This window comes from Aquila chrysaetos, chromosome 12 (genome assembly GCF_900496995.4).
Source record: "Aquila chrysaetos chrysaetos chromosome 12, bAquChr1.4, whole genome shotgun sequence".
Classification (NCBI taxonomy): domain Eukaryota; kingdom Metazoa; phylum Chordata; class Aves; order Accipitriformes; family Accipitridae; genus Aquila; species Aquila chrysaetos.
In genome coordinates this window covers 32455576-32468503 of record NC_044015.1, presented here as the reverse complement: position 1 = coordinate 32468503, position 12928 = coordinate 32455576, and the positions used below count along the sequence as shown (strand labels likewise).

The 12928-nt window shown below is 37.7% G+C and overlaps 1 protein-coding gene across 9 annotated transcripts in view; it reads right to left on the bottom strand.

Moving 5' to 3' along the window:
- Window positions 1-12928, bottom strand: part of MAST2 (microtubule associated serine/threonine kinase 2) — a 199666-nt gene that overhangs the window by 35237 nt on the left and 151501 nt on the right. For all 9 annotated transcript variants that reach the window (XM_030031727.2, XM_030031724.2, XM_030031725.2 and 6 more), the window contains 3 exons: window positions 8961-9036; window positions 7449-7658; window positions 1154-1255 (listed from right to left, as the gene is read on the bottom strand). In XM_030031727.2, the coding sequence (XP_029887587.1) occupies window positions 1154-1255; window positions 7449-7658; window positions 8961-9036 (388 nt within the window). The remainder of the gene's footprint in view (window positions 1-1153; window positions 1256-7448; window positions 7659-8960; window positions 9037-12928) is intronic.

Sequence of the window (12928 nt, the reverse complement as noted above, 5' to 3'; positions counted from 1 at the left end):
CTGTACATCTATATCCAGCCACAGATTCCTAATTTAGTCAACTTCTCTAATGTCTCAAACAGATGTAGCTTCCCTGTCATTTTTATGTCCAGCAAGAACCATCAGATTGTGTGCTTCGACACGCCAGGGAATTTCATCCTGTCATTTCCTAAGTTTCCACTGTAGGTTTGTGACACCTTTTCCGGCACTCCAACAATTTTTTGTGACTCTTCCCTATGCTCTCACTAATTTTTCAACATCCTTTTGAAATACGGTCACAGAACTGGCTCCTATAACCAACAGCCACCACAACATTGTGTACACCAGAGATCTGATCACCTCTTTCCATATATTTTCAAGGTTTATATTAACCCTCTTGCCATGGCATCACAGTGAGAATGCAAGTTCAGGCTGCTTCTCCACTTTACCTACAAAATATTTTTGGAGTTGCAGGACTTCAGGACACAGTGGCCCATTTCATTGCAATGGCCTAAACACTTTTCACCATTTTCTAGAATTAAATAAAAAAACTACATTCTAATTAGCCAGAGTAAGTTGTTAAAAAAACAATGAGACTTGCTTTTCTGTGTATTCCAATAGCACCAAAGAGGATTTCAAACCCAGGCTTACAAGTCTGCTTGGATGTCTCACTGGCCTATCCCTCTGTGTGTTCACAGCTGTAAAACCTGACACCAGGTTTCTCTACAATTGCTGGGTCTGCAGTAAGAGTTTGAGTCCAAGAGCCCAAACACCAGTTATATCACGGAAGGGAATTTCTTCCTTAGTGACAGTTCTTTCTTAGCATGGCTCTCTGGGCACTGTATGCACACCATACATTTACAGGCTCTTTAGTGTAGCTACTAACAACACAAGGAAAATCAGGTGGCATCAAGAAGCATGAAATTATCTCAACAGCTATATCTGGCCCCTCAGCCATAAACTTTTTACTAAAATATAATTTAGCTGCTGTTGTAGCTGACAGTCCATCGGAAAGACACTTCTACGTTAATGCAAAGACACTTAGTACTTCTTTTTTTTAAATATTGATTTATTTTTCATCAATGTTTTAATGAAAATTTAAAGATTTCTCTTGAAGGCTTCGTGTTCCTTATCTCCTCAAACACACACCAGACTCTTTAGATCACACACGCACTCTCCCGAGGACCAAACTTACCAGGCACTCAAGCAGCCGAGCTGGTCGTGCAATGATAATCATCAGCTTCTTCACGAGTTGGGTAACGAAGGCAACCTCGGAGCTCTCGGATCGCTCGTGGGCCTGTGGAGAGCAGAACATCACATTATGGTCCTAGCAGTGAACTCTTCATTTTTATATGTCAGATGGTGAACACAGAGTAATCACCAGTTCAGTAACCATAATTCGGCACCAAAGGCATGACTGAGTCAGGGCAGGCAATGATCTCAGCTCATTCAAGGATGCCAAGTTACATATAGCTTTTCCATTACAACTGACTCCTTTTATCATGCATGAGATATTTCAAAGGCTCTATTTACATTATATCAACTATCAATTATATTAGATATGATGTGTTTTTATTTTATTTTTAAAAATGAAAAGAGGAATACTGATATTTTCAATTTTACCTTCCACACGATACTGACGTCTAGATAATTACTAACAGCCACATATATTTCTAGGCTTTACTTCCAGCTAGAATTTGAACTACTTCTGTTCATCATCAAGAAAACTAAACTTTAGTTTCTCTTTATTTAATTTTATAAATCCTGCTCAACAACTACAGCATTGTATTGTGTGCTATGTAGGATCCAGCAGACAAGCAAAGCAAAGAGCATACAGAAACTTAATTCAGAGAATTTATTCTTGTCCACTCCCTTTACCAGATTTCAGTATAAATTCAAGGCTTAGTTTCAAGGTATGTGTATGTGTGTGTGAGCGTGTCTTTCTGTAACAATAAACACACCAAAGCAATAATTTAAAAAACAAACAAACAAACAAACAAAACCCAAACCCCCACAAAGACACATTTGAACAAACCCCCCAAATTACTCTTCTTTTGCTCAAGCACACAATGGTTACATTAAGAGTCCTGAAGCAGAAATAAAATAGAATTTCATTGCAGGGTGATAAAAAGATGGTTCCAATGACATGTAAAAACTCTGAAACAAAGTATAGCTATTTTTTCCCCAAAGTCTAAAAATTTTGCTTTAGCACAGCCACAAATATAAAGTCCAGAACTTAACCAATGAGCTTATGTTGGCAATGAGCCAGTTGCTTATAGGAATGATGTTTTATCAACAAGGATGCAAGCAGCAATAAACTAAAAGGTTCATTTAGCATTGTTCTTTAGCACCATCTAAGAAAAAGACATGTATGGGTGAGAAGTCAAATCACACTGGTGATCACCTAAAAGAACAATAAAAACACAGGGAAGCAGAAATTCAGAGCTAGAAACATACAGGCAGCATTTTAAATAAAATATTCCTGATATTTTGTTACCAAACAAAAAAAATTTTAGAAGTTCATTATTCCTCATTTTGACATAGGTCGGAATAAGAAATGTTGATTGTCTATTTCAGCACTGATAAGCTAGGGCTAGAATTTTAACCTTGAAGAAAACAATGTACCTGCTAGTTCATTATCTAAAAACAATATCAGAGATGCTTCCTGGCTATAGAGCTTTAAAAAGAAGATTATTTTGAAAGCATTGGAATAAGTTGCCTTTTTTTTTCCTAACTAAAAGGTATTTTCTAATTATAAAATAGAAAATAATCAAAATGAAGATGATTAGTATTCACTCTGTGTCCCCTAATGCATTATGCAAACTTCTAAGTTAAAATATGAATTCTAGAAAGAAATTAATGCTTTCATATTTGAAAAGCCATTCCAGATCACCAGGGGTTAGCTGTGTTGAAATGAATAAATAAAACATCAACAACTTTGTATTATTTGAAATATGAGCCATGCAATTGGAAAGTCACTTCCCCCCCCATAAGTTATATTATGCAAAAAATATAATATAATATATATAATTCATCATTTTGCATCCATTTATACTGTTAAAGCAAACTTATTCTTTTAAATCAAGTCCTTTTGTTTTCTCCTTTTCTCATCTATGACAATTCAGGCAAAATAATTTAAAACTGTAACTAATTTAATCAGGTGTCTGTTTTGAAAATGAAAAGCTAGACCATGACTGCCAAATGATACAGAAAAGCAAAAGAAAAAAAAAAAGGATTACAAAAAATCAAACACAACTTGTAACAGCCACTCAGCCATCATCTCTGCACAGCGCTGCTCTTCCAAGATCCTCAGTAAAACTGTCTCTTCTTGTTTCCTGCTCGTGCAGGACAGCCTGGACATCCCTGCAGACGTTTTGTTTATAATCTGTCCCAAGGACAGCATCTGGAAACCAGAAGGTTATATAGCCAAGCACTGCCTGCCGCTTCCATGTGCCTTGGTACAAGGCGTGCCATTTAATTAGCAGTTCCCAATGACGACACGCTTGTCTGAAGGTTGCTGGTGGCATTTCAGGGTTTCCCCCCCTCCACCTCCCAAGGGGAGGAGGGAGAAGCTACAGGGGTTGTGGGTAGAGGCTGACGCCATTCCTACACAGATTGCCAGTGACACGTGTACAGGAGGTAGCAACGGGTAATTTACAAACCGATTCCCTTATCTGAAAGACCCATCCGTCACTAACTGTAGCTACTGGGGCATGAAATTAAAATCACTGTCCTCCCCTGGGGTTCAGCAGGACCAATAACTGGGATATGCAAGTCACAACGCCGTAATTGAGCTAATATACTGATGGAAACCAAAACAATAGACCTGCAATGCCAAGGACCAATAAATTTACGCTCAGGCTCATATCAAGAAAGCAATCCCAATCAGAATATCCATTTACCAATGTGCAGCATCAGTCACCGCAGTATAATACTAATACTCTCCCCTGTTTCTTTTGTTCCATGCACAGAAACACCTGTAATCCTTTACCTTCCTCACCAATTGGCTACACCTACGCAAAAGCCATTAAACTTCTTTTGGTTAGCTTTACTTCATCAAGTCAGCCAAGCAGTAACTGACTATGACCTTTTTTTTCCCCAGTAACCTGAGGTCCTATCCCATCCTCTAAGCCTGTCCCATGGTAACAGATAAAGAACTGAATGTCATATATTCTTTTTTATAAGTGCTTTATATTATTTTTCAATATTTTTACTTGTATGAAGTGTAACATTCAAGTTCATGTTTCCAAAATAAAGAAAATATCTTAAATTCATTTTTACTTCAGGCTAATTTCAATGATGCAATAAGCAATAGGTTTTTCTGGCTAAAAGACAATATTTCACGCTCCAAACAAGGGAAAAGATCTCATTTGCCATAACTAACGAGATTTGTTGGCATTTTATTACAAAAGCCAGGGTCTAAAAACTTTTAAAAGCTTTCTGGTTTGGTATATTTAAACAGCTCATTATTTACATACCCAATTACTCTTTTTTACAGATACATTTTTAGAATATAAAGTAGACATAAACTGCAACATATTAAATTGAGTTTCCTTTCTATGGTTTGAAATATTATGCAAGTTTAGTTTGTTACCACATGTCAGAATCAACACCTTAAAAAAGAATTTCAAGACAATCCATTCTTTCACAGTAAAACTGTATGAAAACCTGTGAGTATTCCTGCAACCTGTTGACCTCCTTATTTACCAATGCATCTTCTTCCCAATCTTTCTAGATGTTATAAAAATATACCATAAAACTATATATCCTACTGCACAGACTATACAACTGCCTAAGTGGAAGAGCTTTTGTGATGACCTTCCAGTTGGTATTATTTATATAGTACGTAACTCTGCGTGATACCTTACAAGCTAAGCAAAGGTAAAGACCCTGTCCTCAAATTTGGAATAATATAAACTTGACTCCAAAGTTCTCGCATTTCAGGTGAGTCCTCCAAAAGAAACATTATCACCAATTTCTACATATTTAGACTGAAATGTCCCAATTATTTCCTTCTAGAATGCAGTCTGAAAGGTAAAGCACAGACTGACAAGCAAGGGGAAACAACTACCTTTCAAAGATTAAAATATAAAAGAAAAGCCAAGGAACTATGATAGGACAGAAGAAAAAAGAGAAAGATGTGGAATCAAGTCTTTGGCATTCCTCTGCTGTCTTTAATTTCTTTGTCCTCTTCCTTCCCAGCCTGTTCTGCCTCCCTTGTCTCTCTAAGCTTTCTCTTTAGTCGTCTCTAGCCCACCTCACTTCCTAAAGTAAATCAATTAAACTTAAGAGCTGACCCTTCTCTCACCCTCGCTCTGCAGAAGATGTTAAGGAGGAAGAGGTCAAAGAAAGCCCTGAATGTCAATTCCTGAACAAGCGCAGAGATGACCATTGTATTTTCTCTAATAATTTAAATGTCATCTTTCCCTGTGCTTAGGAGCAGCAGTACAATGCATGTAGGATCAAGGGGAAAAGGACATTTAAGAAGAGTGGTTTGAGGATTTGTTCTGAGGGAGGGGAGAGGAAAGGAAAAAGCAGATTTATCTGACCCACGCCTTCTCCAAGATCCTGATTAACCTCTTCAGGCCAGAAGACAGGCCTGAAAGTGCAGGCTGGAAATGGCCAGACCCAATTTATTGCTCTCTTAATTCCTTATGGTATGAGAAATCACTGTCCACACACAGAGGAGGGAAGTCTGGGAGGGGGAGAATTTCAAGCTCCAAGTACCTGCTACCAGAAGCAGTAAAACACACTGTAGTCTCCTTGTGCCCCTTGAAATGTAAGCTATTTTGCCGAGCATACGCACCCACTTTTAGTGAAATCTTTTCAACTTCAAAACCATCACCCAGAGAGGCCTGATCCCTTATTTCATAGCTGATGCGTGCAAATACCCTCCTTCCAGACTCTGGAGATACAAGGTGGACCCGCTGACGTGCTCACCTGGCTGCAGGAAATGCATCCATCACCCCTTTTCACTGCCAGCCCTGCCCTGCAGACGCAGGACTGCTTGCGTGTCTCCGCCAGCCCGCAGCCAGCCATCGCTGGGCCCAGCACCAACGGCTGGGTGATGCTTATCCTGCCCAGGAAGGCTACGTGCAAGTAGCAAGTTTGCACTTGCAAGCTCCAGAAACGTCTTCCTCTCTTTTAAAGACTACGGGTACTGAACAGTTTCTTTTGACTAGATGCAGTTTCCCCAGCCCTGGATGGTGGCATCAATGGTCAAACTCTTGCACGGCATCCAAAGAACGCCATTTTTACCAGGAAACACGTTTTTTTACTATTAAATGCATCCACAGTAGTTACTGATATCCCATAGGCAGACAACCATACGGGCCCTCGAAAGATATTCCCTACATCCCTTGATCTGTCAAAATTATATTCCCCATCCAGGCAGAACACCACAAAACCAAACATGAGTCATTTTTCTCCCATGCATAACAAATACTGGGGAAATTACAGCCACACTCATATAAATGGAGTAGCCCAAGATTCCACCTGATACAAGGGAAGATTCTGCAGCTTTCACAAAGCTTTTTAACACAATAATTGTATATTAATATAGTATTTTTATTCATCTGCCATTTTCTAATGTCTGGAAAGAGTGGCAAAGGGCACAACTGGTGCAATTCATGCCAGTGGGTTGGCACACTGATGATATAAACACATCTTCACCAAACAGATTAAAAATCATCACAGAAAATACATTATTTCAGGTGTTCTGTTTGTAGCTGTCTCTGTGATATTTGTTATCTGAGACTGCAATCTCTATAAATCCTGTGTTTTCAGCTTGCTATCTCCTTAAATCAAAGCAGAGGATTAGGAAGACATTCCCAAATGGAGGTCTGGACCCAGCAACTGGTAATAGCACTGACTCTTCACAACAGCTATAGCACAAATTCTAAGAGTTTTAGTTAATTTAATATTATTTTCATTTTAAAGGAAAAGAGCAATTTTTAATGAGTCGTTGAAGCATACTGAGCATGCATTAAAATTGTGCCCCCTTGTGTATTTTCATATGCTTTGAACACCACAAAACACGTCGAAGTACTAAAAAACCCGCAACTGGATTAAGTTCAGCTCAAGAAAATCTTTTATGAAAAATTTATAGCAACACTACAAACTATGGTGTTTTCACTCCTCGAAGGCACTATTGTAATTAATAAGTCATTCAGAGTCTTGAAGTACATGAAAGAAAAGTTCAGTAATTTCCTTCATCTCGATGAAACCAATTTTCATAAATGGTAAAGACTGCCTTTGACTTATTCATATGCATATTTAACTTCTGTACAAACAAAGTACACAGGTGAAGTGATTTGTTCAAATTCACCCGTGGTAGATCAACGGCAGACTGGAACAACTCAGATCTCCTGACACCCCCACCCACTGCCCTTCCCCTGGAATCCACATTGTCTCTCCTAAAATCAAAGCTCTGGCTTATTGTTTAAAGTTTCAATCAAAATAATATATTCTACTTTCCAGAGAGCACTTACGTCCTGGAGAAGTTTCTCCAAGTTTTCCTGCAGCTCATAAAAGTACCGAGAAGTAATAAGACCTTCACGTGATTTATCTAGGCAATCTCTGGCCAGTTCAATAACTTGATGATGAATGAAACTTAGGACCCCATCTGCTAATTGCAGCACATTCTCTGGAGCATTAGAGGCAATAAACTCAGCCAGCCGTTCTTCCATCTGCGCTGTGGCCTAAGAGTACAGAATAAACAGAAATATTCTTAAATTGTACTATCCCAAAACTTAAACATAAACAAGTAGGGTGCTAAAGTAACATATTCTTAATTCCAAAATGCATAAGGCTTAAAAAATATTCCAAAACGCAATAGCATTTTGCTGAGAATAAAAATAGCATACTATAGGCAAAAGTTATGTTCACATGAGCAAACAACAAAAATTAATTGGAGCACACTTTCTGAAAATGCAAACGACCATAAAAATACTCTGGTCCTGAGGCTGTATTCCTCCCTGGGTCTCCAGAGTAAAGACGTAAGATACGAGGCAGTTTTCAGAACTTTTAGGCAAGACCATGGAACCTGAAAATCATTGCCCCGAGCAATAGACACATGGCATTTCTATCACTATAAGCACTGATGGCCTGTCTCCACAGAAACACCTATTTTTGCTATTGGTAGAACAGGAGGGAATGGCCATATCAACAGTTCTGGGATACATGATCTTCTACACTCGTTTCAGTGAGATACTAACTTTCAAAGCTTGATTCCGCAGATTTCAATATTCAGCTTTTTAAAAAAAAACCCCACACTTATTTTCACTGCAGATCACTTCAGCACATTTCAGTGTGACTGAATTCAGATTGACTTTTCTGAAAATCCCAATCTGTCTTCATTGCTTCTCTGGTACCCAGTGGCAAACTTGGTTTTTGCCAAAACCTCCAGTATAATTTGGAATGACTTTAAAAGAAAACTTTGCATTTTCAATATGTAAATGGAAAGCCTACCAAACCCAAAGAAGTTTGGATCAGTACAAAGCAAATTTAATGCAGTTATACAAGGGAATAATGAGAGAATATTATTCAACATATTTTGAAATTACTGTAAAATAGCTTTTTTAAGTATATATGAAACTAAGCAAAACATCCCTCTTCCAGCCTTAATCTGATTCAGAATTTAAAGAAAAAGACAAGGATTAGTTAAAAATATACGGAGACACTGGCCTCATAAACAACATAAATGGACTGAGCAGCCAGAGCATGGCCCTTCTCCTCATTCCTGCAAGCATTTGTCATGCCAATAAAAGACATGAGAAATTCAGTAAATATGATGTACATATAGAAATACCCAAAGCTTTTCTATTTCTTCTACTGCAGAATTAGCATGTGAAGCAGAGAAGGCAGCTTCAAACTCTTAGCAAACTGCACTGCTTGGAAATCAGAGGTAAAAGCTGGGCTCCTTCTCCAATGAGCACAACAAATTAATTCTGAGCTTGGTCACAACTTCATTGAATGCATTATTCAAAAAAGTGATTCCTTACCTTTGGAAACCTTTCTTTGTACACATGATTCATCATTATTATCTCACTGTCAAAGGAAATTGGGGAGCGACCCGGGCTAGAGGAAAAGAAGAAAGTACATTATAATTTACAGATATCACATCAAAACCCTTCAAAACCCAGTGTTGGTCATAATGCTGCCATACTGACTGTAGCCCTTCCAAAGCTTTGACTTCACTTCAGTAATGGGCAGATGCTTAACTTCAGAGAAAATCCTGGCAAGCAATGGCAATCTACAGCCCTCACAGTTAACTCATTTGAAAACTGCTAACACTCCTGTCTTCACGTGAACTCAGGCAGAAACTCACCTATTTTCAGTGAATGCAAGCCCTAGTATACAAGCATGTAAAAAATCAGTGCATTTGCTGCAGGTACATCTGTTATCTCCCTCGTTCTCTTACTGCCCTCCAAGGCAGTGGTAGCAGCCCTGCCCAGGAAGGAATCACTGGTATCTCTGGAGTCTCTAGTGCCAGAAAGAGGCAGAGTAAAAGGAAACAAGGAACTTGAGATGAGTTGCTTTCCTTTGTCTGAAGAATACCACGCTGCAGGAAGGATGCAGGAGCAGTGTTATTCAGCTAAATCTTACATATAAATACCACAAGCAATAGGAACAGAATACTTTTCTGAAAACTGCACTCCCTTGAGGCATATTACACCGCGGATGCATATGCATGTATGCATAGGTTAGCAAGCAACTTCAAGGCACACCAAAAAACAGGACAGTAAATCTTGACAAACTGCATTTATATTACTGTTTGGGTATTTTTTTTAAAGAAGAGTTGCATCTCATTTCATCACATCTGATGGTATGCAATGCTCTGACTCATTCTGCCACTGAGGAGAGCCAGAGTGAGGTAATGCAGATAATCCCTAGCTACAGGATCGCCTACAGCATCGCATTTCTCTCGCTACCTTGTTCTAATGTTCAAGACAAGCAAGGGCTTCAATTATCTGGCATCTTACATGATCATTGTCTTTATGATTTTAAGAGTACTAGATATTGCTAAAAATATTTTTCTATGTCAGAAAATACAATTTTATCTTGAATGAGTTCAAACATTTTAAACTTTCTTGTGAAGGATGAAATGAATCTCTAAATGGAATAAATGCATTTTAAACTTGGAATGCATTACAGTTACTACCTTGCTGCTAACCTATTTAAAGGAAAACACATTCTTTTGGGAACATATATTTACAATTCAAAGAAAATTTAACTCACTGGCTCATGGAATATAGCAATACCAATCTCTTTTCATGCCTGACGCTGGAATTCCATGAATTACATTGTGTCTTGTTTTTATTAAGGTTTATCCCTCAGCTTGGGAAAATGCACTTCATATTAAAACTCTCACTGAATCCTTATGTTAAATGAGAAAAACTGATTTGGATGTTTTGGATACCAAGTAAAAACACATTTTCATCAACTTTTTTTTACGAAAATATATCCCTTAGCTTGGTAGATAGCTATTTTTAAGCAAGGAAAATTGTCTTTAAAAAGAAACTTACATATATATTCACATGTAATGTATGACATAATAAAAAGAAGGGTAAGAACATTTAAATTCCAGACTTAGAAGCAAATTCCCCCACACATCCAGCCTGCTATCTTTATCCTTTTTTCTCTAAGACCAAACAATCTGACACAAACACATGACACTTGTTTACTGGCAGTTCATATGGAGCTGAAGAACTTGGTGAAAACATAGTTACTGAAGAATTTATTTTTCTATAATGTATTATTTCTCTGTGTGATTTAAGTGAGGTATAAATGACAAGGATATATAAGCCCTTTGGTACTAACTACAGAAACATGGAGGCACATACATACTTCATTTTAACACTGAAGTAGTCCTACTAAAATTTGCGCATGCTTAAGTATTTGCTGTCTTAGGGCTACAATAAAACATGAGGGGTTTTGCCTTTTGCTTTCAAGGCACTTTATTCATATGGATACAGGAAATTAAGAGCTATGCAAAAATCATGCTACTTGAGCTGTCCTGCCAGCAGATGTAGTGTTTCCTTAAGAAAAGCCACAATGACATGGGAGTTTATTGCGTTTGCTTTTGTTTTTTATGATTCTGAAACAAAGTAATTTCTTTGCACAAAAGTCTACTGATTGGCAAGAAACTAAACACTTATAATCCCTTAGCTTCCTTGGGCACTGGCAGTTCTGTCTCTCATCTTTGGAAGCTGATTAATGCCACTTCTTACCACCTAAAATGACAGAGCACCCAAAAAATTCCAGATAAAACCTTGGATCAAGATTCAAATTGTCATTCTAAATAAAATTTGCCCAACATAACAGGTCAAATTAAATGTCTAGCTGACTATAGCAAGACTGCAACATAATATACTGCACCATAATTTTTTATGTTGATCCTTAGCCTGGGAAACTACAGAAATAGATGGATAACTAACTAACCAAAGGCTAGCTGCCAGGCACTGCTAGTTACTTTACAGCACCTTTGAGACACAACCAGGTGAAAAAGAAACCAGGACTGGGCAGATAACTGAATGCCACCAAGGGAGAACATAAGGAAATCTAGAAAAAAAGGAGTTTAATACATTTTATTGGCATGACAGCTTTTCAACACATCTATCTAGTACCAAAAATTTCACATACAGAACTAAATCAGTCTAACATTTCAAGCCTCACAAAGGATCAGATTATTTTCTGTAAAACAGAGGACACATACCATGTACGTGCATAACATTTTAAGACAAAAAGCAGGCTGCTTCTCTTTTCTTGGTTTAGATAGGTAGGTCAAAGAAATTATTATTGTCAGTGAGTTTTTCATTTCAGCAGAGCAGACATTAGAAGAATAATATCTGTCCCCTTAAGCTTAACAGCAGAATGAAAAACTACTCTCTCTTTTCCCCTTCTTCACCCTCCCTCCACTTTATGAAATGATGTGGTGGTAGACATTCAGTGACATCTATCTCCTGCAAAGGTTTCTAGCCTTCAACTTGTCAAAACTCATGTGTCTTTATTTGATGCTAGAAAGTGAAAATAGCTTATAGACAGCTATTTCAAGGAGTAGCATTTATAGTAATAACTTAAACCTTACAAAAACTAGTTTAACTGTGACTAAATAAAACTGAGATGTTTATGAATACCTAATTTTTCCTTCACTGTGACAGCTGTATTTATTAAGAAAAAGCAGAGAACCTAAAAGCACTGTATTCCCCTCTGCTTTTACCCTGTACATAAAGGTTTAATTAGGATGTATTTACAGCACATTACCAAAGTCAGTGTCCATAGGAAAATTAAAACCATAGGCCTTAATTTTCTGTCATTTCAACATGTTAGATCCTGCCATTAAGCATATACAAAGACAACTTGTAGAAAATGCCAGTTGCCAAAATAAGGAATTTTAAAACTAGAGAGCTAAAGTTGTATGAAGTAGAAACTAAGTTAAACCTTCTGCTGAAGGTGAGGAGAGCACTGGCCTTCCTCTTCCCCCAAGAAATAAAGATATAAATCTTTTTCCTCGTACAAATTACATTAACACTAGAAGTAAGCCAGAAAACTTCCCCTGAAAAAAGAGACAATAAAGCAGAAGCAAATATGGACAATCTACATCTGTCTATCAAATTTCAGAGCAAATATGACTCAGTGCTTCACGCAGCCCACAACAATTAGACCTTGGGGCCTAATCCTGTTTCTGGACAGGACAATGACCAAAGGAGAACTAATCTCAGTAGAGCAGAACCCATCTGCTAAAGTCTGAATTTATGCAACATGCACAATAATAGTGAAATACAGTTTCCCACAGAATTACAATAATCTATACCATGGAGGAAATAATGTAGAAAATTAAACACGTAACTTTAGATTGCTTTTCAGTATTTATTCAAGGATCCTTCTTCCTGCATAATCATAACCAAACAGCACAGAAAGTCCACACTGAGCAGTTATTCTAGTGCTGCTAGAAAAAAGGGAATCCGAG